Source organism: Triturus cristatus, chromosome 6 (genome assembly GCF_964204655.1).
Source record: "Triturus cristatus chromosome 6, aTriCri1.1, whole genome shotgun sequence".
Taxonomy (NCBI): domain Eukaryota; kingdom Metazoa; phylum Chordata; class Amphibia; order Caudata; family Salamandridae; genus Triturus; species Triturus cristatus.
In genome coordinates, this window is record NC_140589.1 from 512,319,942 (window position 1) to 512,347,159 (window position 27,218).

At 44.0% G+C, this 27,218-nt stretch overlaps 1 protein-coding gene across 5 annotated transcripts in view; it reads left to right on the top strand.

Annotated features, from left to right (window-relative positions):
- The window catches only part of RIMS1 (regulating synaptic membrane exocytosis 1), a 1,904,179-nt gene that overhangs the window by 948,136 nt on the left and 928,825 nt on the right, over positions 1–27,218 (top strand). For all 5 annotated transcript variants that reach the window (XM_085610935.1, XM_085610937.1, XM_085610936.1 and 2 more), the window contains 2 exons: positions 1,943–2,053; positions 27,111–27,210. In XM_085610935.1, the coding sequence (XP_085467061.1) occupies positions 1,943–2,053; positions 27,111–27,210 (211 nt within the window). The remainder of the gene's footprint in view (positions 1–1,942; positions 2,054–27,110; positions 27,211–27,218) is intronic.

The following is a 27,218-nucleotide window of genomic DNA, read 5'->3' on the forward strand; positions in this document are numbered from 1 at the left end:
ATTTATATATATATAAATTTACCATTCTTAGCTCCATATCTACTTACTCTCTTATTTATTTATTTAGAGAGTTTTTTATAGTGCTGGCAACACTTGAGGGTATCAGAGCCCTTTACGCATTGACACAGGCAACAATTTTAGACAGAAATAAGTCAAAGTAAATAGAGTTGAGTCTCTGGCTCACTTATACTCTCACTTACTGATACTCAATCTCACTCATTCTCACTCACTGCCTGTCGATCACTCACTTTCACTCTCACACATATTCTCACACGTATAAACAGACCCATACCCTCTCACTTCCCAATGCTGTCTCACATTGAAACATATTCCCAACTGCACACATGTACACAACATACATTTAAAGCATTCTATTTTGTGCCCTTAAGCACCATCTAAAGGTCCCATCCAGCGCTGGGTGTGCTATTTTTCATTACACTAATAGTCAATAAAAGACCATTTTCCAATTTTAATATCAAAAAGTGCAGAAAATAAGAAGGGTGCACCTATGACAGAGATAAGGAGAAATCACCCCTGTGTTCTGGACACTGGTTTTGCCATTTTTGTGGCCAGGTGTGGCAAGGGCAGTGCCATGGGTCGTAAGGGCAGGGCCTTTAATTCTATCTGGCATTTCCCCAGTGGGCTCAAGCCATTTGAGTCTGATTTGTTAAGCCCGGGGCTGATGTCTCTCCCCCTCTCCAGCACTCTGAGGTTAATTGAAGTAGGTACCCGAGGGCTAGAAAGGGAGAGAGATGTAAAGAAAAATATCAGAGAGGGAGAATAGAGAGTGGAGTGAAGGAGAGAGATAGAGAAAATGGATTGATGGAAAGAGAGCGATAAAGCGAGGAGAGTAAGGGAGTAGAAGCTGGTTTGAGCATTTTTGCCAGGACTGCTTTTGATTCCTCAGTCTGGCCCTGCACAAGGGGTAAGCCAATGGTGGCAATTGCATCCTCTGGCGAATCTTGTATTATGTTCATGATAGTGTGGTGGGCATTTCTATTTTTTCTGTCTGGGACACCAGGGCTGCTGACATGCAACGCAGATAAGAACGAACGCAGCCAAAAATAAACCCGGAGAAGATGTACTAAATTGGGCTGCCCTTGATGCTAATCCCCCTGTTTTCCTAATGGCTAGAGCGGTGACAGTTTTACTGTTTGCAAAACCACGTTCCACAACCCTCTTCTAAATGAGAGGTATTTTCTAAGTAGTTTTGATTTAAGCATTTTACTTTGTAAAGTTTTGAAATAGTATACATTAAACATTCATGAATGGTACCTGATCTGAGGCGGATTTTGCTGGCCGTTGGGCTAATTAAGTGCCAAGTGAGATAGGAGCAATGTCTAGCTGACTTTGAAAGAATTACCTACATTAGGTGAACAACCTTATGAAATGAATCATATGGAAGGTTCGATATGTTTTTTTCTTGGATCGTGTATAATGATTTAAAACAGAAAATATATCGGACCAGTCTTCAGATTTGACTTCCAATTCCAGCAATTCAATTGTTGCCTATTTCTGGTGATGTCGATGCATTTATGGTGATAATAGTTATGAAATGAGATATTCGCTCCATTGGCCCAGGTCAACCCTTCAAGTGGATATTAGTTACACTGTCACCCTGCCTGGAACGATATGCCATCGATTCAAAGCGTATATCCACTCGATGGAGAATGACATTGATGTAATGCTTTGTGCTTACAAAATAGCCTCATTCATGTATTTACTAGACTAGATCTAGGAGATGCTCTACCTGATTAGGATCATCATTTTATATGTGCATGTAAATACTCTAATCATGAATTAAATAGCTAAAATCTTCTATTATAAGTATCGAGCAAACCCTTGTAACTTGGAAGAATGGTATTCAGTGCTTAAATGTTTTGAGAGGAGACAATATTTTCTAAGCAGACTCTGTTAAACTGAAGTTTCTGTTTTTTATTAGCATCCTGTAACATGGCAGCCATCGAAAGAAGGAGATCGGCTGATTGGACGTGTTATCCTTAACAAGAGGACTAGCATGCCAAAAGAGTCAGGTGCACTGCTGGGATTGAAAGTAAGTATCCTGCGGATAGAACCTTCTCCAGATGAGACATTTAAAGAGTTTTGTTAGCTAATAATAGTAATTAAAACTTGAAAATCATGATTGCGTCATGGATCGTTCTGACTACCCATGCCAAATAAAATGTGTTAAACTTGCCTTGCCGTCTCTACTCATCACGGAAATTCATACATTGTGACCCACTTTATTCCTGTAGTCATCCTTGTCTGGTGACTCAAATGCAGAAATTAACACAAAAGAATTGTTTGGTTGTCAGGGAAGGTGTATTTTAAATTACTTTTATATCTGTTTATTTGCTTACAATGCAGAGAGCCACCTCCATCAAAAGGCTGGTAATCATAATAAACTGGATGGTACTGAAATAAAAAAAAAAAAACACATGACACAAGGCACAGTGTCCCAACTGGAGTCCACCCTCTCTCCAAATAATCGCCCCTCCTTGTCTCCCTCGCTCATGGATACCGATGTCTTCCACATTTTGTTTCAGTCCATGTTTCATGTCTCCCAAAGACCTAGTGTCCTGTGCAGGGAATACTGTATAGTGCCAAGCAGTAGTATCTGAGGCTGCAAGGTGGAGCCCATGTAGCTGTCTGGGGCCTGTGAGTTCCCTGTATTCTTGTTTAAGGAAGTTGATACATGACCCACAAATTTCTCCAACAAAGCCTTTTCTGCCTTGAGTGTCGCAGAGATCCTTTCCATCCCCAGTAAGTTCCAGAGGCTGTGCAGCTATGCTCCATACTCTGGAACTATATCTTCTTTACCCCATAGAGCCACAATGGCCAGCCTTGCTGCTGCTAAGGCTAGGGCAATCGCCCTCGCTCTGTGTGAATGCAGCGAGAATGTAAGTGTATTTGGTAGGCCTAGAATAGAATAGGTTTGAGATATTTTGTTAATGCTATGTCGAGTATGGCTGGAGCTTTGGGCACTGCCACAAGAGGGGTGTGAGGGTGCCAGCTGAGCCGCATCCCCTCAAGCACCCCAGAGGCCTACTTGGGAAATCAGGTGTGGATTCAAGTGGATGTGTAGTACTAGTAGTGATTGAATTTAATCTTGGCTTCCCTACTGGCGGAACTGGTTGCCATCATGCCTGTGCGGTGAAATAGTTCCCCCATTTCTTGTATGTGACTGTGTGTTCTAATTCGTTTTTCCACCTTATTTGGGCCACTCTTTGTGGCAGTGTGATCATTCTTTGAAGTAGCTTATAGAGGTCAGAGACCAGATGTTTGTCATCGGATTTGGAGATGAGGCAGTTCTTGAATTGTTCAGCAGGCAGGCAGCGAGGCCTCGTATTGCTGGTTGTGTCACCCAGTAGCATATGTGCATATGTCACATATGCTCCTTCTGTTGAAGAAAATTACCAGCTTGGGGCAACCCGGGTCTCCTCGGACCACCTCTCAGCCTTCCATACCAAATAAGAGTCGGAAGAACAGTGGAGAATATACCAATAATTGTTTTATTCAGATATACTCAGAGTGGAGCCCCGTCTGCACAGTCTCAAAGAGTGGTACTGAGGGAACTGAAATTAACAAGCATAGAGATACATTATGTACATTTTATTGCCGGGCAAAAACACGCCCACAGTGGAAATTTCCAGGCAGATGCAGCTGGACTGTGAAATACAAAGAAAATAGGTTTTGGTTCTCGTATCTCACACTACCTACCACAATCCAAGGTCGTTTTTCCGTGTGCCCACCACCAGACAAGTGGGAGAGGGCCTTTAACTAGTGAGAAAGGTATGCGCTAATATGAACAGTCTATTCATTACTGAGGCAAAATTTCAACATTTCAGAAAAAAAACTTAACAGAGGCTTTTCTCGGAAATGTCAAAGGATTTGTTTCAATCGTCATTCAAAATAGCATCTGAACAGAAAATGGTGAAGTGAATGCTAACTTATATAGGGCACTGCGTAAGCAGTCTCGGGTCCATTCTAACACTGTGGTAGGCTGTATTGACTGCAACAAGGACGGCAAGACATTCCGGACAAAGAGGTCTCATGTATGCTTGCAGTTTGCTAACTGCCATGTCAGGAAGTCATCGCTGTCCCTGGCTGACGGGAATTTGGGGTTGCCTATTATAGGGGTCATTGGGTAGGGCAAGGACGCTAGTCCTAATGTGAGAGTCACAGCATCACATGCCGCCATAGTGGTCTGTGTTATTGCAGAGCTATACACTCCCCTAGGACTGTGACTCTTGTGTAACCAAGGTATCTTCCACACATTGATGCCGGCTACTGACTGGTCCATTAAACACCAGTTTTTCTTAGAGGTCTTGCAAAGCCATTATTGCAGCTGAATGAGTGTGTAGTAGGACTTAAGACAGGGAATTCCTAGCCCTTTCTTCTCCAGTCAGGCATTTTGTTGTTGCTTCGGCACTTTGGCTTTTTTACCCTTTCTATTGAACCTCTTTATCAGTTGCTGCATCATGGGAAGTGTTCCCTGGGGTAGCTGGTGGGGGACAACCTGAACTGGGGTGACAACCTGCACTATGTAAAGTAATTTCAGTAGCAGGGCCATCTTGACAGCCGCTATGCATTCCATAGTCCTCATCTGCACATTCTGTAGATCCCTACCTGCTGTGCGGAGGAGGTCAGTGTAGTTCTGTTTGGCTGTGCGCTCTACTATTGAACAGAGGTGATATATCGTTGTGCCCACATGAAGGGTAACGTTTCCTGGAGGGCCATTCATTGCACCCAGGAGACATTGAGTCCCAAAACCTGTGATTATTTCTTATTCCCCTTGAAGCCTAACACTTGGCTGAATGTATCTAATTTGTGGAGTGTGACTGGGAATGTAGTCAGTGGATTAGTGAGCATCAAGAGGACGTCGTGGGCATAGAGTGCTATCTTGTGCTCCATTTTACAGAATGTAATTCCTGAGATTTTGTGGGTTTCTACTTATTGCCTCAGCTATGGGTTCCATATATTGGTTATGCAAAAATGGGGATAGGGGAGAGCTCTGCCGTTTTCCTTCTGTATTACAATGGGGCCTAAGGTTGTGCCATTAATTCTTACCCTGGCGTCTGGGTGGTTGTAGCTACTAAATACCCATCTCTGGAATTTGGTTCCCGTTTCACTCCTTCCAAGGACCTCCCGGAGGAAGGGTCACTGGACTCTATTGAGTGACTTCTCAGCTTCAATAGATAATAGGAAGGCTGTTATTTTGGTGCATGCTGTTTTATCCATGATGATAATGTGCTTTTTGTGTTGTTGGCATCCTATTTCTGGATTTATTCCCGTCTGGCCTGGACCTACGAGGTCTGGCATATAGGGAGCAAATTTCCAGGCCATGATGTCCTCCATTACAAAGTACAGACTGAAGGGTCCTTTCCCTGTTTGGGTATAATTGTGATTACAGTTGTTTGCATCAAGGTGGTGAGAGGTGTGATGTCTTCAAAAGAGTTATAGAGCTTAGGAACTATTAGTGGACAGAACAGCTTGTAAAAGGCTGCTGTAAACCCCTTGGAGCCTCAAACCTTCCCGGTGTGTCGTTTGGAGATACTAGTTGTGACTTCCGCCACTGTTATGTCTCCCTTCAATGTTTCAGATAGGTGTGTTGTGAGAGTCGGTAGTGGAATTGTGCCCAGGTAGAGGGAGGGATCCGAAGTGTATCGCATGGAGCAGTATATTTGGAAAGGTTCAGCTATCCCTTCTGTGGTGTTTGCAGTCTCTTCTGTCTGGGTGATGATTTGGGACACATTATCTCTCTTCTGTGTGCCCTGAGTTTGCAAGCTGGCAGTTTGCCTGCTTTGTATCCCCCAGTGTAAAATCTGTGTTTGGTATGCAGTAATGCATACTCCATGGCCTCCTAGCCCCGTACTTTAAGCTGTTGCCTCGCTATTGTGAGACCTTTCTGGAGCCCGATCCCTTATGCTAGGTCTCTAGGGGGCCGATTCACAGAACTAATCTGAGATAAAATCCTAAATTTTGTACTTTTGGTATTCACAGAAGACATTTAGTAGTAGTAAAGTTAGGAATCCTAACTTAACTACTACTAAATGCCTTTTGTGAATACCGAAAGTCGGAAAGTTAGGATTTTGTCTCAGTTTAGTAGTAGTAAAGGTAGGACTCCTAACTTTACTACTACTAAATGCCTTCTGTGAATACCAAAAGTAGTAAGTTTAAGATTTTGTCTCAGATTAGTTCTGTGAATCGGCCCCTAGGTCATTCACCTTGCCCTCCAGTTTCCTACACTTTGCCTTCTTATCCTCTTTAAATTTAGCCACAATAGCTATAAGTTCCCCCTGAGCACCGCCTTCAGAGCATCCCAGAGACTGGCAATTTATGAGGCTGATCTGTCATTCTCTGTCAAATAGGTGGAGATACGACTGCAGGTAGACTCTAAAATGTCTGTCCACTTCAGAAGGTTGTCATTCACTCGCCAGTGTCTCTATGGGTGGGGGCGTTTGTCTAGGTCTCTTATAGTGAGTAGTACAGGGGCATGATCGGATAGGGAGATGACCCCAATGTTGATCTGATGTATACTTAGTACATAATTATGGTGCTCATGTCATGCCCCTACATATAGACCAACAAAAGATCACTACAGTATTTTCGAGGCAAGGCTTGTGCCAATTGACATTGGAAGAGATCAGTTAATGATTAGGCACAACACAAAATAGTCTGCAATTACTCATTATATTCTTAATCATATATCCAAGGTATACTCAAGATTGAGAACTGTACTACTTTCATATATGGCTGTTATGCAGAGATAAATAAACAAGTGACTTTGTGACAAGGTGAAACAATGTGAACAAATAAATCTAACAACAAAAATCAATGAATGACATAGAAATACTACAGAGCAAAAGTGTTCTGGAAAAATTACAGTTTTTTCAATCTAATCAGCTCACACAATTAAGCCTATTGTACTAATAGCACGTTCTTCAGGCTTGTTGCCCAAGGGTACAGGTTTTTATTGTTATTATCATCGATGTTTAGACCCTGTAGGTACGTTTTACTGTACAATCATCTCAATGGGTCTTCCTCAGGACTATGTGTGTGAACAGCCTATGTAATAAAGAAAACTATGAGTAATTTTCAATATGTGTTAGTATCACAGGAGAGTGGAACTGAGACTCCCCTGTATAGAAAATGGCCTACTAATGGTCATTTGAAAAGAAAAGAACCCCTCCTGGTCTGGATGGAGTCCTGAAAATGGATCAAACATACCCACAATCCTGCAAAAGAGATATTTTGCAAACAATCTAGTGGGAGACAGGTAGGACTTCATGATTTGCAAGGGAAAGAGCAGTGGAAAAGCACTCTTACCTATTCAGGACTGTTTGAATGTAACTCATAGGAAAATAGATGTATGGAGATTGTCAAGAGTACAAAGTTCCAAAAAGGATCCCAAAGGTATTCCATGTAGAAAGATGAAAAATTGATACATTCTGTGGTACAGAAGTGGCATACAAGTCATGAAAAAGGAAATGCTGTTCACTGTAAGATGCAGCTGTCAAAATTCCTTGTTTAAAAATAAAACCTGCGGTGAGTGCAAAGTTTCATCACGATCTCCATGGGATTCACTAAAGGATAGAATAAATAAATATTGTAAAATAAAATCATATCTGTTTTAGAAAAAGATTGTGAGGCCAAGTGCCCAAGAAGTTCTAGACCACCCAAGGGGCTCACCTCCAGGATAGCTAGCTAATTACACAAAGGAATTGTGCTTCCAAATAGAACTCACTGTAGCTCTATAAAATGATATATACAGGTTCTGAGGGACGCAGGGCAACCCCATTACTATTAATGGTATCCTTGGTACGAGCTGCGTTGTGCCTAAGTAATAGTCTAAACTGGCGTATGTCTGGTGTGATGCAGAGAAAACATCTAGTCCCTAGCGGTGGGATGTTGAGCTCATCAAATATTACCAGCCCACTGTCCTTGATCCACATGCAACTCCTATCCGAGAAGGCTCCTTTTTACCCAATTATATGCGCTGACCGGGCGAGGTTAGCGTCTATCTCCATATTAGAGTCCCTCCCCCACCACGGGCATCTCCGCATCCGGCGTTGTCAGAATCAGGAATATTGCCTCCCGGAGGAAGCTTTCCTGGTTATCGTTAGGGGCATATACTTTGCGGAGTGTAATGGTGCGTGATTGTTGCATTATTCATACCGCCAGCAGTCTACCTAAGATCTCAGCGACTGTAGATACTATTTACCTGTAGACTTATTAGTAATTAGTGTAGCCAGCCCTCCCCTCTGAGCTGGGCTAGAGCACAGGTCTGCCGAGTGAACCAGCGGGTTCGGAGAAGGCTCCAGTCTTTTTTAAATAGGTGAGTTTTCTGTATTAAGACAGTGTCACAGCCTGAATCTTTGAGCATACGTTGCACAACGTAACATTTCATTGGGGCGTTGAGGCCCTTATTGTTCAGACTAATGATTCACAGTGGTAGGTATGGGTGGTCTTGCTAAGTATCCCTGTGCGGAAATTGTGAGTGCTCTTAGGTGCTTCTACAGTTTTGTGCAACTTGGATCAATGTAACATTGAAGCTATATCGTGGTGTGGTCCCCAACATCCCCTTTGAGCGTATCAGTGACAATTAACACACTTCCGCTTCGCTCATCTGGGGTTATTTGTATGGATTGTGGGCTAGTAGAGCGTATGTTGGGTCCATGGTCCATCTTACCAGTCAGTAGTATGCCTCGTAATTCCCCAGGTTGTGCTCCCATAGTCTGTGTGACTGAGTGTTCACTGCCCCGCTCCCCCAGTTAGTGTTGTCTGCCAGACTATTGACCATAGTATCATGGTCCAGTCTCAGGGTCGTCGGTCTGTAGCTTGTTCTGAATTGCCCAGCACTCTATGTGCATTTGTCCTGCATTTTGTCCTCTGAGGGTTTCACAGTCGATCTATTTCTTGCCACTCTGGTCCATTTCCCAGCTGGTCACCCTGCTTTGGGAGGGTATTTGGTTGGGGTGTGATCTCCGTTGGGTCTGGGAGCTCTAGGATTGCGTCAGCCTCCATGAGGGAGTGGACCGCCTGGGCCTCTCCCTTCCAGGTGAAGGGCAGTTGGAATGAGCGCACCCAGCAGTAATTCACTGCGTTGCTTTGGAAGAAGGTAGTGATTGGCTTTAATTGTCGACAGCGCTGTTGAGTGATTAGTGCCAAATTCTTGTGGAGGGAAATTGTGGTGCCCTCAAACAGGATAGCGTCCATTGGTGAGTCGCTTCCATAATAGCTTCCTTGTGGAGGAAGTAATGCAGGCATGTCAGGATATAGAAATAGAAAATAGAAAACCTCTGATACGAGCACTGAAGATTCCTTTTAAACCCTCCCCAGCGTTAGACGCACAGGGAAGGTAGCACACTGAAGGGGTTAATGAGCCTCATTAGACCATTAGAATATACGTTTCCAGTTAATTAACATATCAATGCCCAGTGATTCCCTATCACAAAATTCTCCTTCAAAAACTGTTTCAATTTAACTAACAGTACAACTTAACTTGCCTTTAAAAGCTTTTCAATTTGTATTTAATTGTGCTTAGGACTCATTAGTCAAATATCTACCACAAGAAGAATGGAATCTAGTTTGCTATGTTAAGCTGAACAGCAGGCTTTATGACTGACACTCCGTTAGTATGCAAGGAAGCAATGGCATCCCCACAAATACACAGGGTCAAAACACATCAACACACTACTTCAAGGAAAATGGGGCCATTAAGGCCGATAAATTAAAGTATTATCTGACCACACAAGCCTCTTTGCTGTATTGGTCTGGGTTTGGAGCACAGGATTGTGGGTATGTTGATTTATGTGAATATATGTAATATGTTTAATTTGGATATACATACAGACATGACACACCTTGATATAGATACTGAGAAATATACTTTGAAATTGCTGAAAAAATGTTTTTTTGATTTTATCATTTGATGCTATAGATTTGGCTTTATTATACACTCACTAAACACAAATTTACATCGGAGGAGGCACCATTGTTATGTATAATGTTTGGCTTTTGCAGCACTGGAATCCATTTTCGATCTTCTATCTATTAATGTTAGAAAGATGGAAGATGGAGGGAGCCTGGTAGGCATTGATGTGAATTGTAGGGATAGGCGACAGAGTCCCACTTTGAATAATAGAAACAGCACTTGTCCTTTCCTGCTCCATTCTTCTGCAGAGATGTTACCCCAAACAACTTGAGTTGTAGCTGAGTGAGGAAGCCTCTCCATCATTTGTGTCTTAGCTTTGTGTTCCTTTGACAAGTAGCTCTTAGCCATACTCTTCCACCCTTCTTGGTGACACTATAGGACAAAGACTATGGTTTGACCAGTTTGGAAAGAAAAAGCATACATCGGGAACAGTCTGAAACTCACTGCAGATCTGTACGTGTGAAATACACTTTGCAAAATTGATGTAAGTATGGAAAAGAAAACCCCTTACTATTTAGATTATTCTTCAACAATCAGTACCAGTGGACCTACACCAGTGGAAACAGCAATACCTTTGAATACCCAACTTGGGGTCACTGACTGCCAACTCCCATTCCTAGATTCGAGAACAGGACCCTGGAAGTTCTACAACCAGCCAGGAAGAACTGCCGTGAGACCACCTTGAGGGAATGAGCTGACTCGCTGCTGAGGAGGGGTGCTGGAGATACTCTTGCGTGAAAGAAAGGGTGCCTGGAAGAAGAGGACCAGAAGGAGGTGGGCATAGGGAACTAAAGTTGTCCCATTGTAGCCCAGGGGAGAATCTACATCGCTGGGCCATGTTGTGAACTTTTGCGACCCAGGTTTCCACAGCAGTATGCCCCAGAGTCTAAATGCTTTCTATCTGTGCTTGTGTGTGAGAACTTAGAGCCTCTACCCTAAACTAAGCCTGTTGAGGATTACGCCCGGTGGGTGGTGTGGTCCCCCATTGACTATAGTAGAGAAACCAGACCAAAGAGACTAGATGACTTTGTGCTCAGAAGTGTTTTAGCTGTCATTGATGCTTGTTCCACAATACCCCTAAGTGCAGCTGAAGCTTTGACTCTACAACAGGACCACAACCACATTCAGCAGTTACCTCACTTAATTACCAATGGTACACTTGGTAGGGTCTTCCTTTTATTTGGGTGATGGGCTTGCGCTTTGGGCCCCAGCATGATCGGTGAAATAAGTTCTAAATGCCCTGATCCTAGTCAGCAGAGCACCGTCCTTCCTAACCTGTGTCTGCACAGCCCCACATTCACTGACTTGTAGGAGCCCACTTACACAGTAGTGGCTGGTACACAGTTTCTGTGCTCTCTTCATTTACAAATGCACATCAATGGGAGCAGCACAGTCCTGATTCCCCAGCTGACAAAAGCGGGCCCCACCCACATGCTGATTACTTAAAAGTGCAGTGCAAGAATGAGACATTAAGGAGGCTATCAGAAACCTTTGGGCAATTATATTCTGTAAGTAACCAGTCTAAATCCATCTTGGGTGGGAGGTGGTGGGAGAGTTAGGAAAGTGGATTGTAAATCCAAAGGGGCTGTAAGGCAAATCCAACTCACTTTTCCTCCTGGGGTAATTTGTTATATCCACTCATTTTATCAGTATAATACTCTTACCTTTGGAAGCAACTTAAGCCAATTCCAGCTGGTTTCCCATCATAATGATTACTTCCCATGTATAACTGTGAACATTATTGCTATCCTCTAACTTTTATGCACAGTAGAGAGTTTTGTGATTATAGTGTTTTTTCTTTTAAATAAAAGCACCTATTGACAATGACTAGTTGCTGATTTCTACTCCATGCCATCTCCCTGAGTAAGCCTTCAACTGCTCAACCTTGCTACCCTCAGGGTCATGTTTTCATCTTTGGGTCCAACTGTAAGATACAACATTAAGAAATCAGTGGTGGAAGGCTTCCATGTTCACAGTCTGACACAAGTAAGTACTGATTGCAGTGGGTCTTCTGAAAATGTTTCCACTCTCTCTAGGCAAATCTTTTCGCTTGGTGGTGCTTTATGTTCACACAAATGCTGACCATTTAGTTTCTTGAGTGATTTTTCCACACTGTTTATCTGGAATATCCCTACAGTGCTCTTTGAATTTGGCACAGTGCACATCTGGGATTTCCCCTCGGGCCTTTTGTTGTTTACATCCCAAAGATGCTTCTGTGTTAATCTCCATATTCTGAGAAGGATCAAAAAATATATGCAGGGTCAAGAAATAAATGGATACTGATGCATGCATACTGATGTAACTAGCATTAGATGTGTCTCACCTGGGTGGGTAAAATGCTGTACTGACAGAGATGTATCCGAAATCAATGGTCCCACTTAATGCTGTGCTGCATGGGGCAATTCACTTAGTTATGGGTGTGCACACAAATATGAGCAAATAAAGCCCCATATGTGCATATGTTTCCTCGGGGCAATTCACAAAGGTATTTACAGGAAGTATAATGTGTTTTACCCTAGATTTCCTCCTACAACTTCTGGATAATTCTGATTTCTGTGTATTTTCTGATGGCAGTCAGAAGTTTTCTGTGGAGTCAGAGAACTCATCACGAATAAATAGAATTCAAGTCAAGTCATGTTTATTTCACGTAGTTAATGTTAGACCTAGCATTATGTGTTTTTTTCCCTGTCTTTTTGCTTCTGACCTTCTTTTGACTGTGTGCTGCATTTAGGTTTTGCTGATTTTAGAACGCTGCACACTTTACCACTGCTGATTAGTGTTAAAGTTCAAGTGCTCCCTGGGTAAATTGTGATTATGATTGGTTATCCATGATTGGAATTATATTCACTAGTAAGTTCCAAGTAAAGTGCACTATTTGTACCCAGATCCTGTAAATCAAAGAGTACTAGTGGGCCTGCAGCACTGGTTGTGCCACCCACAGGAATAGCCCTGAAACATGTCTCCGGCCTGCCATTGCAGTGTCTGTGAAGGCAGTATTAAACTGACATGTTGACCTGGCAAGTGCACACCCTTGCCAGGCCCAAACCTCTCCTTTTTCTACATGTAAGGCACCCTTAAAGTAGGCCCAAGCTACCCCCAGGGGCGGGGTGCAGTGTATGTGAAAGGTAGAACATGTGCTGGTGTGTGTTACATATCCTGATTGTGAAATACTGCCAATTTCGTTTTTCACTATTTCAAGGGCTGTATCCCCCATAGGTTGGAGCTTCCTTGTAACATTTTACAAGTGTAACTTTCAATTGGGAAGAGATAGAGATTTGGAGTTTGAGCTCCCTGAGCTCAGATGTTTAAAATATATCTTTTAGTGAAGGTGGTTTTTCAATTGTGTGTTTGACAATGCCACTTTTAGAAAATGGGCATTTTGTTGTTTAACCATTCTATGTATTTGCCTGCCTGTGGAATCCACGTCTGGTTTAGTCTGACGGGTGCTGTTTGTGCATTCACTTTAGACAGTCGCACAAAGGAGCTGAGGTGTGTCCTGCGCATCCTGATGAGCCATCACCAGGCTGATGGGTCTTCCTGAGCTAGAGTGGTGGGAGGAGTTGTCACTGACACCAGAATAGGGCTGTGCCTGTCCTCTCACAATGCTGTCTCCACCCCTTTGGAGTGTGTCTAGAGCCAAGGCGGAGTAGAGCAAGAACCTGTAAACAACAAAGACTTTTTTTGAAGTTTTGTCAACTCATCGACCCACATCGCCTGGATTTTACATGCATCGCATCTGTGCGCCACTTCTACATCGACGCTGGGCTTCAGTATGGAACCGAGGTTGTATGAGCAGAAAACTGATGCATCACCTACCCACACAGTAAGAAACGGATGCATCACCTCCTCTTACACTTAGGAACCAAAACATCACCTCCCCTGCATAGCAGTTTCGAACCGACGCATCACCTTCCCTGGGAGCAAGGAACTGACGCATCACCTTCCCTACATTTAGGAAACTGACAAATTTCTTAGTTTTGTGGTGCCTCACATCCCCTGCACCTGTGTTCATCTTTGGTTTTTGACGCATTCCAGGTTTACTTTGCACCAAAAGTGACAGATGATAGTTTTCTATGAACTGCACTGATTTACACCTTTTAAAGGTAATATTTTGATATATGTATGTTGGATTTTTGTCATTTTGGTCTTGTTTGGTTTAGATAATAATACTTTATTTTTAGGTCTCGTGACGTAAGCAGCGCATGCGCTGCTCTCGTCTTACGAGGCTTCTTGGAATCGATACAATTCCAGAAGTCATCTCACGGCTCCACCTCCATCTCCCTCCAATTTTCATTGGTGCGGGTCGTTTTGCGTCATGGCTGATGCAAAACACAGTGTAATGATTGCACCGGAGGCAATCATTCCACTGAGGGTTGCGACCCTGTCCCCTTTTTTTCGTAATAGGCGCTTGCCTTCCGCAATGGCTGACACGCTTTTATTGCTCCCCTTGTATACCCCCCCATTCCTCCCCACCGCTACCCGCCCCCTTTTCAGTGCAGCTTTACTTTATTTTGGAGCGCGGCGCCCGATTATAGTTTTTCCTGTGAAACCGACGCATACTATGTATAGTAATCGCTTGCTTATTTATGCAATTTAAACTAAACACTGCCAAACTGCAATGTTTGTTAGAGCGTCACTACTGCTTTACAATACATATCTTCTACATTTAAATAAAGTACACCTCACCTGCAGGTCACTTCCATCCATTTGCTGTATATGTGCTCTTTGGTAGATGCCTATTTTATAACTCTACACGCTTCATCACTTATAAACTTATAAACGTGCATCTCCGTACAAAATTATTGTTTTCATTACCTCAGCGCAAAAAACAACAAGCATTGTCATAGACAATAGGTCTCGCCTTTGGGACCTTATAAGTTTAATCATGCAGCAGACTTCTTTAATTGTTACAATTACAGGCCACATGTAGCCACATAATCGCAGAAAAGGCACGCATGTACGAACGATGCCAAGAAGCGGAAAGAATGCCACAAGCACAGATGTTATGCAATTTAAACTAAACACTGCCACACTGTAATGTTTGTTAGAGCGTCACTACTGCTTTACAGTACATCTGTTCTACATTTAAATAAAGTACACCTCGCCTGCAGGTCACTTGCATCCATTTGCTGTATATGTGCTCTTTAATATATGCCTATTTTATAACTCTACGCGCTTTACCACTTATTGGCGCGCATCCCCGTACAAAATTATTGTTTTCATTACTGCATCGCAAAAAACAACAAGCATTGTCATAGGCAATAGGTCTCGCCTTTGGGACCTTATAAGTTTAATCATGCAGCAGACTTCTTTAATTGTTACAATTACAGGCCACATGTAGCCACATAATTGCAGAAAAGGCACGCATGTACAAACGATGCCAAGAAGCGGACTGAATGCCACAAGCGCTGATGCCGCCCACTGATCTAATATCACGTGTGAAGCTGCATGCTACCTGCGTTTCTAAAGCTTTGCCATGGAAAGGCCCGTCATTGTTGGATTAAAGCTGAGACGCTCTATGGTCTTTTTCTGCTGTCTCTGGAGCGCCCGAAGGACGCCAACTCGGTAGGCGCTTCAAAAAAGTGTGGAATGAGTCAATGAATGAAGCCCTTAGCTTCACACGATTGTTTCAAGGTGCCTTAGTTGTTTCTCTTTTTAGGATTATACTATTATTTTGATTGTGAATGACGCTTTTGTGTTCGAATGCTTAAAATGCGATGGCAGTTTACTTTAAATACATTGGTAAATGACTAAAGTATCCTGATAAGCTACATTGCGACGTTTCAATACAAAATTGGGAAGAAGGGAAAAATAGGAGTTGAAGAAGTGGACATAAGAGAGCGATAGTAAGTTGAGGATAACTACAGCGCTATCAGCAACGCCTTACTCCAGGTCTCTGCAGACAGCTCCCTCTCTACCTCTTTACACCTCCCTACCTCTCTCTCCCTACCGGTCTCTACCTCTCTACCTCTTTCTCTACCTCTCTCTCTACCTCTCTCTACCTCTCTCTATAACTCTCTCTCTCTCTCTAACTCTCTCTCTACCTCTCTCTCCCTCTCCTCTCCCTCTCTCTTTCTCTCTCTACCCCTCTCTCTCTAACCCTCTCTACCGCTCTCTATAACTCTCCCTCTCCCTCTCTCTACCTCTCTCTCTCTACCTCTCTTCCTCTCTCTCTACAACTCTACCTCTTTACACCTCTCCACCACTCTCTCTCTACCTGTCTCTACCTCTTAACCTCTCTCTACCTCCTTGCTTCTCTCTCTATCACTCTCTACCTCTACCTCTCTAACTCTTTCCCTCTACCTCTCTCTCTACATTTCTCTCTACCTCTCTCTACCCCTCTCTACCTCTCGCTCTCTACTTCTCTCTACAACTCTGCCTCTCTCTCTACCTCTCTCTACCACTACCTCTCTCTGCCTCTCTGCCTCTCTCTACCTCTCTCACTCCCTCTCTGTACCTCTTTCTACCTCTTTCGATTTTTCTACACCTCTCTGCACCTCCCTCTACATCTCTCTACCTCTACCTCTCCCTCTACATCTCTCTACCTCTACCTCTCCCTCTCTACCTCTCTCTACCTCTTTACCTCTCCACCGCTTTACCTCTCTATCTACCTCTATTTTTCTACCTCTCTCTCTACATCTCTAACTCTCTACATCTCTCTACCTGTCTCTACCTCTCTAACTCTCTCTACCTCTTTTCTACCTCTCTCTATACTGATCTCTATACCTACCACTCTCTCTCTACCTGTCTCTTTCTCTCTCTCTCAACCTCTCTCTAACTCTTTACTTTTCCCTCTATCTCTCGCTACCTCTTTCCCTCTACCTCACTCTCTAACTCTCTCTCTACCTCTCTCTCTACCTCTCTCTCTACCTCTCTCTACATCTCTCTACCTCTCTCTTTATTTTTCTCTACATCTCTACCTCTCTCTCTCTCTCTCTCTCTCTACCTCTACCTCTCTACCCCTCTCTGACTCTCTACCTCTCTAACTCCCTCGCTCTAACTCTCTCGCAACTTTTCTACACCTCCCTCTACACCTCTCTACCTTGCTGCCTCTCTCTCTACCTCACTACCTCTCTCTACCTCTCTCTATCTTTCTACCTCTCTCTACCTCTCTACCGCTCCAATGCTTTACCTCTCTCTCTACCTCTCTCTCTACCTCTACACCTCTCTACCTCTTTCTCTCTACCTGTCTCTACCTCTCTAACTCTTTCTCTACCTCTTTCTCTACCTCTCTATACCACTCTCTATACCACTCTATATAGACTCTCTATACCTCTCTCTCTCCTCTACCTCTCTCTTTCTACCTCTCTCCTCTTTCTCTACCTCTTTCTCTACCTCTCTACCTCCCTTTCTACCTCTCACTCTACCTACCTCTCTCTACCTACCTCTCTCTACCTCTCTCTATACCTCTCTCTACCACTCTCTCTCCTCTATCTCTCTCCTCTATCTCTACCTCTTTCTCTACCTCTCTACCTCCCTTTCTACCTCTCTCTATACCTCTCTCTACCTCTCTCTATACCTCTCTACCACTCTCTACCTCTCCGCTGCTTTACCTCTCTCTCTATAACTCTCTCTACCTCTCTCTCTATCTCTCTCAACCTCTCTCTCTCCTCTACCTCTCTACCTCTCTCTACCTCTCTCCCTCACTACCTCTCTATACATCTCTACCTCTCTACACCTCTCTACCTCTCTACCTCTCTCTCTACCTCTCTCTCTACCTCTCTCTCTACCTCTCTCTCTACCTCTCCCTCTACCTCTCCCTACCTCTCCACCTCTCTACCTCTCTACCTCTATACACCTCTCTATCTCTACCTCGCTCTCTCTAACTCTTTACCTTTATCTTTCTCTCTCTACCTATCTCTCTCTACCTGTACCTCTCTACCTCTCTCTAACTCTCATTACCACTCTCTCTACCTCTCTCTACGTCTCTACCTTTCTACCCATCTCTACCTCTCTCTACCTCTCTACACTTCTCATCCTTTCTACCTCTAACTTTCAAACCATCTCTACCTCTCTACGTTTCTCTACCTCTGTACCTCTACCTTTCTACGCCCTCTCTATCACTCTCTCCCTCTCTCTCCCTCTCTCTCTCTCTCTACCGCTCTCTCTACATCTCTACCTCTCTCTCTATCTGTCTCTACCTCTCTACCTCTTTACCTCTCTCTCTACCTCTCTACTTCTCCTTCTACCTATCTACCTATCTACCTTTACCTCTCTACCTCTCTCTCTACCTCTCTAGCTTTCTACACCTCTCTACCTATCTTTACCTCTCTACCTCTCTCTCTCTACCTCTTTACCTCTCTCTCTCTCTCTCTCTCTACCTAGCTCTCTCTACCTCTACCACTCTACCTCTCTCTAACTCTCATTACCTCTCTCTCTACCTTTCTACCTCTCGCTACCTTTCGACCCATCTCTACCTCTCTATACCTCTCTACCTTTTTAACTCTACCTCTCTACCCCTCTCTACCTCCCTCTACCTCTCTACGTTTCTCTACCTCTATACCTTTACCTTTCTACCCCTCTCTACCTCTCTCTCCCTCTCTCAACCTCTCTCTCTCTCTCTACCTCTCTCTCTACATCTCTCTCTCTACATCTCTACCTCTTTCTCTACCTGTCTCTACCTCTCTATCTCGTTACCTCTCTCTCTACCTCTATACTTCTCCTCCTACCTATCTACCTCTCTACCTCTACCTCTCTCTCTACCTCTCTCTGTACCTCTCTACCTCTGTCTACCTCACTCTCTACCTTGTAATCGCAAAAAAACTAGGAAAACAAATAGCATTGACAAAACACAACTTAAAAAAGATCTTCACTCTATGTAGCATTACGCGAACAGTTACAAAGTATTCCCTTCAAAATAACCCACCATCTGCACATAAAAAAACCCACGTAACAACAAAGTAGCTAATAATAACACAATACAAAGTACCATACAAACATACAATGCATCCCACACAAACAAGGGCATGCAATTGTTTATTTTAATTTTTTTTTTTATTTCAATTGCTTTATTGTTCTTTACAAAGTATACAGAGAGCATATATCAGGGTCACCCTAATATATCCTAGGCAAAGTTTTACCTTTGTATACATCGATTGAGGATAGTGCGCCTTTGTGAATAACATGGGACTAATCACAGCAATCAATGACAGAGGGAAAAAGGAAAAGAAAAAGAAGAGAAATGAGGAAAGAGGGAAAGGTAGCATGCAATTGTTTAGAAAAAAAAATGCAGCACGCTAATAATAAACCTACTGTCTCACGCCACCAATAAGAGGTCCAATCCCGCTAGGCATGGCTAAAAGGAGACAGGGTGGCAACAAGGAGAAATTAACATTCCTTCTGTGCAATCATTGCACAGCCTTTGGCATAATTTGTGACGGCAAACAACGTTCGCAAATGAAAGCTGAAGGCTTTAACATGCGTATTCAAACCAAGAAGCCCTCTCTACCTCTCTGTTTACCTCTCTCTATACCTCTCTTTCCCTCTTTCTCTCTCCACTCTCTACCTCACTCTCTACCTCTCTCTCTACCTCTCTACCTCTCTCTACCTCACTCTCTACCTCTTTACACTTCTTTACCTCTCTTTACCTTTCTTTACCTCTCCACCTCTCTACCTCTCTCTCTACCATTCTAACTCTCTACCTCTACCTCTCTCTACCTCCACCTCTCTACTGCTCTCTCTCTACTTCTCTCTCTCAACCTCTCTACCTCTCTCTACCCCTCTCTACCACTCTCTACCTCTCATTACCTCTCTCTCTAGCTCTCTACCTCTCTTCCTCTCTCTAACTTTCTAGCCATCTCTACCTCTCTCTACCTCTCCATACCTCTACTCCTCTACCCCTCTCTACCCCTCTCTACTTCTCTCTACATATCTCTACCTCTCTCTCTCTATCTCTCTCTCTCTCTCTCTCTCTCTCTCTCTCTCTCTTTACCTCTATCTGTCTCTACCTCTTTACCTCTCTCTCTCTACCTCTATCTTTCTCTCTCTACCTCTCCCTCTCTTTACCTCTCTTGCCCTCTCTTGACCTCTCATTACCTCTCTACTACTCTCTACCACTCACTCTCTACTACTCACTCTCTACTACTCACTCTCTAATACTCACTACCTCTCTACCTCTCTCTCTACTACTCTCTACCTCTCTAACTCTACCTCTCTACCTCTGTCTACCTCTCTACCTCTCTAAGCGCACACATATATATATATATGTATATGCATATATATGCATATGCATTTATATATGTATGTATATATATACATATATACATAAACACATATATATACATCTGCATACCTATATAAATACAAATATAAATGCATGCATACATATACATAGACATATATGCATACATATGCATGTTATGTACATAAAAGCTTGCAAAACAATACTAAAAGCAAAGCTAAAAAGTCACGGAATTGCTTTAACTTAAACGAGGGTGAGACCTATTTCGTTTTCAATGCTTGTTCTAGGCTGGTGTGTCCATTTGTAGTGTTTTCACTGTGTTAGTGTGTGTGTTGTGGACAAATACTTTACACATTGCCTCTGAGATAAGCGTGACTGCTGGTGCCAAGCTACTGAGGGGGTGAGCAGGTGTTATCTTAGTTGTGTAACTCCCTTACCCTGACTAGAAGTAAGGGCCCGACTTGGATAGGATGCAAGCCACTGCCAACCAGAGACCCCCATTTCTAACAGTTATTAAAAACCATTGCATTTCAGTTTAAAAGAACAATGTGTGCTGCATAAAAGTTCACTTGGAGAAAAAGACATCAATTTAAAAAATCCCCTTTATTTGGCCTGTTATTAAAAACATTTCTAACAAACTCATCAAGAGTATGAGACAAAACATCTTGACAGCATTATCAAGAAGTAGAAGCAACGACTGATACATCCTGCAATCTGGGTTATTGTTTCTAAAATCGCCCGCAGGCCCAAATCACTCTTTTATGCACTTTCCCTGTGTTTTATTGGGACAAGTTTATCTTTTTGTTAATCTACTTGGTTCCAAATTGTAAACTGCTGATTGTTAGTGCAAATGAGAACCCAGTAGCCTCGGCATAGAGTGCACATATCATGTGCAAAAAAGCTTAATTCAAGTTAACCTGACCTTACACTATCTTGTTCCCCCAAAGGATCAAGACAAAGGAGTCTATCTTTTGAAGTGGGATAATAAAGGGCAGGTATACACCTTAAGCCCTGATGAATATCATGTTTCTAAATCTGCCTCTTAAAATAGGATGATGAAAAGCAGGTGTACCTCTTAAACAATTTATAAAGTGCAAATATCATGTACAAAAGAGCAAGGTTGAAAGTATCCTGTCCTTGTCCCTTCGTGATCACGTGAGAGGTTTGTGGACAATTTAAAAAGGCCACTTCCTAGTGCTGGAGAGTAAAATACCATCTTGTATGATATACATTTGTGGACAATGTATGCACCTTGAGCCCGGATGTATATTCTATATCTAAATCAGCCTCTAAGAAAGGGATAATAAGAACAGATGTACCCTTTAAACAAGTTAAAAAGTTCAAGTGATAGGTGCAAAGATTCTGTGTTAATAAGGACCTGCCCTCGTCCCTTCATGATCCCAAAAGAAGTTTTTAAACAATTTCAAAGGCCACCTCCTAAAACAGGAGATTAAAATACCTTCTTGTATAATATGCATTCCTATGGGTAACCTTCCTTTATACCCTCACTGGTCCCTTTCTTTCAAAATTGGTTTAAATAATATAATGTAATAATAATAATAATAATAATAATAATAATAATATGAATAATAAGACAAATTATAATTCTAAATAATAGAATAGAATAATAAATAGAATTCATGCAAATCATATTTCCATTTACACGTCTAGTCCTACATGTATCACATGCAAAATTATGGTTGTCTTTAAGGTACAAATGCATCCTACCTTTCATTTATTAGGAAAATATGTTTCCACGTGAAGAAATCCCTTTCCTTGCATTTGAATGAAACGTTGACTTTTTTGTACATACTAAGCACCAAAAGTAATCATTTCCTCTATCAGTAAATAACATTAGATGAGTAAATGAGGTATTAAAACAATTGGAAAAGTTTCTCAATGCTTCAAAAAACTGCTTTTCCTAGGAGCTACCCTCATTCTATTCCCCGGTCCCCCAATGCAGGCCAAGATTAGTGCTGGGGGTCTTCACTCATACCTGTAGAATGCCCACAGTGCTTTCTTTCATCAATTGGTATTTCTCCAGATCATGAGTTTGTGAATAAACATTTGAAAATCTATGCATGCAGATAGCTTTTTGTGCACCTACGTTACATTCATGGGCTAAAAGATGTTTGTGAATGAGTGTAAGACACTTGTGTGTAAACTATTTGTGGCCCCATAAATTAGCCAGATTTTCCCCACGCCTGAGTTACTGGAGTTATCAATACCTGGGGTAGGGGTAACTCCGGTGGTGGGGCAGATTGGGCCAATTAGAAATTTGTTCCTTAGGGGCCACTAAAAAAGGAGGAATTACTTGGGGAATAGTTAAATCCGAGTTTGATTTTCCCATGTCACTCCTCATTATCCTCATAAAATTTGATTGTTTGCAGCCGCCAATATCTCCGGGCTGGATTGAAAAGATCTGCAGTGTTCCCGCAGAACTCATGATTCGGATGTCCAGCAAATTCAATTTGTTAAAACGTAAATTAAATTTGTTAAAATGTTTAACTACACATACAAAGATCTTTTTGCACATGGCGAAGATCTCTGCACAGAAAAGACAGAATTGGCGTAGGTGGAGATTTCGACATATACTTTTGTGAATAACATTTTGTTCTACGTAAGTAGTACTCCTGTAGGACTACTTCATGGACTACAAAATGCAGTTTATGAATAGGCGCCACTATTGTCATCTGTATATTTCTGATTTAACTGAAAGCTATTTGGGTACATTGCACTGAAACTTTGCACTTTTTTAATTGACCTGATGCTAAATAAAAATGTTAAGTAAAGTAATTAAATAATCTGAAAGAGACTATTAGTTAGAGATTCCTTACCTTAGAATTGCCCCCAGGCGTCAGACAGGATCCGGAGAATTTTTCTTCAGCAGTACCCCTGCGCGTCTGTAGGTGGCGTCGGTCGACTCTGCGGTCGTCGTTGGCGCCGTGGTTGCCGGAATGACATCGCGGTATCTTCTTAGAGACTGCCCCTGCGTGCTGACGTCAGTTCTTTCTTTTTCCACGCAAGCCAGCACAGATCCGGAGAGAGTGGTACCCCAAGTGACATTTTGACTAAAGTTTTTTCAACTTTTGTCAACATCTTTTTTTGAGTCGTTCGACTCCTGGTGCATGTAGGGATGTCCCATCGACGTACCAGCTTCAAACTTTGTGACTCCTGTTACAAATTGATGTCGGTCATGGACCCACACTTTGTGTGCCTCTGGTGTCTGGAACGGGCCACGACCCGAACTCGTGCTCTGATTGTCGGGCCCTGAACCCGAAGTCTTTGAGGGAGCGGTAGCCAAAGCTCCTGGAGGCCCAGCAGTCGGCTTTGCGCCGCTCGAGGTCCCCATTGAGAGGGAGGTCGCGGGACATGTCGCAAAGTCACCATCACCCTTCATCGTCAAACTCTTCATCTTCAGGTAAGTCGAAGCACAAGAAGAAGGCGAAGAAGCTCAGTCGCTCTTTGGCTTCTCCCCGTCTGTCTGCTCACGGGACGTGGAAGGTCGTCGTCCTTCGGCTCTGCCCACGGAGCCAGTTGGGCCGGGCCGAGCTTCCCTCCCTTCCCGGGAGCCGCAGCATCCCTGCCCAGCTTTGTGCATTTTACGAAGCTCTCCACTCCATCTTTGGTCAGCCCTAATCCGATCGATGTGGCTTCGAGCCCCGCAGATCCGGATCAGCCCCGGTCAACCTTACTACACCTACCCCGGCGCCAATTCCTTTGACGACACCTCCGCTGCCTCCAACGCCGGTTGTGTCCCCAGCCGGCGTTGACCCCAGCCTCCCCCTAGATATGAACACAGAGCCAGACCGGCATCGACCGACGCCAGTACCAGTGCCAGGGGGTACTTTTGTATCGTCGTTCATCCCTGGCGTTCCTTTTTGCCCTGAGTGGCAGCCAGGTGAGGATGAGGAGGACTGCGAGGGGTCTTTTGATCCATTGACAGACCTGCTAGAGGAGCCGGACTGGAGAGAGGAGTTTGGTGAAGCCAGTGGTCTTGATACATCTCCAGACCCTGGTATGCTTTCTCCCCCTACCGTTGCCATGGCGGGGGAAGCCTTGGGCCTTGAGCATCCTACGGTGGCAGTCAGGACTAACCTCCTGACTGAGGTGCTTCAGTCGGCAGCAGCCCCTGCTGCCTTTCAATGAGGTCCTCACAGGCCAGAAGGGGAGCCAGTCCACCAGTGCCCCCCAGTGCCCTCTCTGCAGCAGCCTCTAAGCCTTCCTAGTCCAACCTTTCAGGGCCACCAATTGCCAGTGGGTGGCTGGATCCACCATCTCCCACTGGTAAAACATCATGTCGGACAGGTGGGTTTTGCAGATAGTCTGAAGGGGCTACTCCCTCCCCTTCAAGACTACCCTTCCCACCATGCCACCAACACGCTATCACATGTTGGATGATCACTTGACCCTTCCCTGTCAGGAAGTTGCGGCTCTCTTGGCGAAGGGAGCTGTTGAGCGAGTTCTTGTGCCAGAAGTTAGTCGTGGGACGTGAACTGCTTTCTCCAGAAGGAGAAGTTCAAAATGTTGTCATTGGTCAGGTCCTGTCTGCCCTTGACCCTGGAGACTGGATGGTGGCGTTGGACTTGCATTACGTGTATTTTCACATCCCTGTCTTGCCTGCTCACCGGCGTTACCTACAGTTTACAGGAGACCACAAGCATTTTCAATTAACTGTGCTCCCCTTTGGCCTTACCAGTGCCCCTCTGGTGTTCACGAAAGTGATGGCGGTGGTCGCAGCTCATCTGCGCAGATCAGGGGTTCCAGTCTTCCCCTATCTCGACGACTGGTTGTTGAAGGCGAGCTCGCCCTGGGCTGTCGTTGCCCACCTCCAGACTACGGTGGACCTCCTGCATTCACTGGAGTTCACAGTCAACGTGCCGAATTCGCACCTGAACCCTTCTCAGAAGCTCCTTTTCATCAGAGCGGTTCTGGATACAGCGCAGTTTCGGGCCTATTCTCCCGAGCAGCGAGTCAGGGATATTGGGGCTATGATACTGATGTTCCAGGCCCCATTTCCGATTTCTGTGAGAATGACCTTGAGGCTGCTGGGCCTCATGGCCTTCTTCATCCTGCTGGTGGATCATGTCAGGTGGCAAATGCAGGCTCTGCAGTGGGACCTGAAGTTCCAGTGGGCGCAGCATCACTGGAACTTCCGGACTGGGCACTAAGAGTCTGGTATCCTGAGCTCTTGAACATGGCCATCGATCCTCTGATCAGACTACCCCTTCGGCAAGGTCTTCTATCGCAGCAGCAGGGGACGGTCCTCCACCCTAAGACCCTGTCCAGCCTCCACCTCCTTGCATGGAGATTGAGCGGTAACAGTTGACAGCGTTGACCTTCCTCCTGAAGTCTGTAATATTATCTTGGCAGCCAGGTGTTCCTCTACTAAAACATTATACGTCTGTAGCTGTAGATGGAACACATTTCTGGCATGGTGCTCAGCAAAGGCTGTGAATCCCCTTTCTTCCCCCCTTTCTGAGGTTCACCTCTTCCTGCTTTCTTTGGCCCAGCAGGGCTCCGCTCTGGGCACCCTTAAGGGCTATCTTTCGGCCATTTAGGCCTTTCTTCGCCTTCCTGATCAGTCATCTCTTTTCAAGTCCCCTATTGTAAATAGTTTCCTTAAGGGCATTACTCACCATTTTCCTCCAATTCCTTTCTTAATGCCCTAGTGGGACTTGAACCTTGTTCTGACGCACCTTATGTGAGCTCCTTTTGAGCTGCTGCATAATTGTCCACTCAGACTCATGACCTTAAAGACTGCTTTTTTGGTTGCCATCACCCATGGTGAGCGAGCTTCAGGCTCTTTCTTCTAAACCTCCTTCCTTGCTGTTCATCCTTCGAACTAGACCTTCTTTCTTCCCAAAGTGGTTACCTCTTTCCACATAGGAGAGACGATCACTTTGCCCACCTTCTCCTCCCCCCGCATCCTTCTAAAGAGGAGGAGAGGCTCCACCGTCTGGATCCAAAACGTGCGCTGTCACTTTATCTGGATTGCACAAAACAATTCCGGGTGGATGATCAGCTGTTTGTTGGAAATGTGGGCGCCAAAAAAGGTTGGACCGTGCAAAAACTAACTATCTCTCGATGGGTCATTCTTTGCATTAAAATCTGTTATTCCTTGGCAAAAAAGGAACCTCCAGTAGGGTTGCGCGCCCATTCCACCAGGACAATGGCAGCCACTACTGCTTTGGGACATGGAGTCCCCCTCAATGACATCTACCAGGCAGCCATGTGGGAATCATTGCACACGTTCACTAAACATTACTGCCTCGATAGCCAAGTCCAGAGAGACAGCTTCTTTGGCCGTTCAGTTCTCCAGGACTTTCAGGTGTGAACTTGGTTCGCTGACCCACATCCCGGATTGGCATTGCTGGGATATCTATTCTAAGGTAAGGAATCTATAACTAATTGTCTCTTTCAGATTAACAAGTTACTTACCTTCGGTAATGATGTATCTGTAAGAGGCATACATTAGTTATAGATTCCTTACTGCCCCACCCATCCTCCCCGTTCTGCGAACTAACTTCTAGAGTAAGGGACTCCCTTCCAGGGCCCTAGTTTTGTGCAGCAGTTGTCAGTGTCTTGCATGACTCTGCGCTTCTGGCATGGAATATCGTGTAAAGAACTGAGGTCAGCGCGCAGGGGCGGCGTCTAACTAGATACCGCAACGTCATTCCGGTGACCACGATGACAATGACGAACGCGGAGTCAACCGACGCCACCTACCGACGCGCAGGGGTACTGCTGAAGAAAAATTCTCCGGATCCAGTCTGATGCCTAGGGGTAATTCTAAGGTAAGGAATCTATAACTAATATATGTCTTTTACAGTAACTTGTTCAATAATACAAATGATTGGTCTTTCTTGATTAACAAAGCTCTGCCTGAGAGTTGTGGGAAACTATCACAGAACTGTCAGTTTATGTTTAATATATTTGTATGTCTTCTCTGCTTTTTTGCTAGGAAAATCACGATTTTGTATATTTTTATAGGTTGTTGGTGGAAAAATGACAGACATAGGACGACTTGGTGCCTTCATCACCAAAGTGAAAAAAGGTAGCCTAGCTGATGTTGTGGGACACTTACGAGCAGGTAAAAAC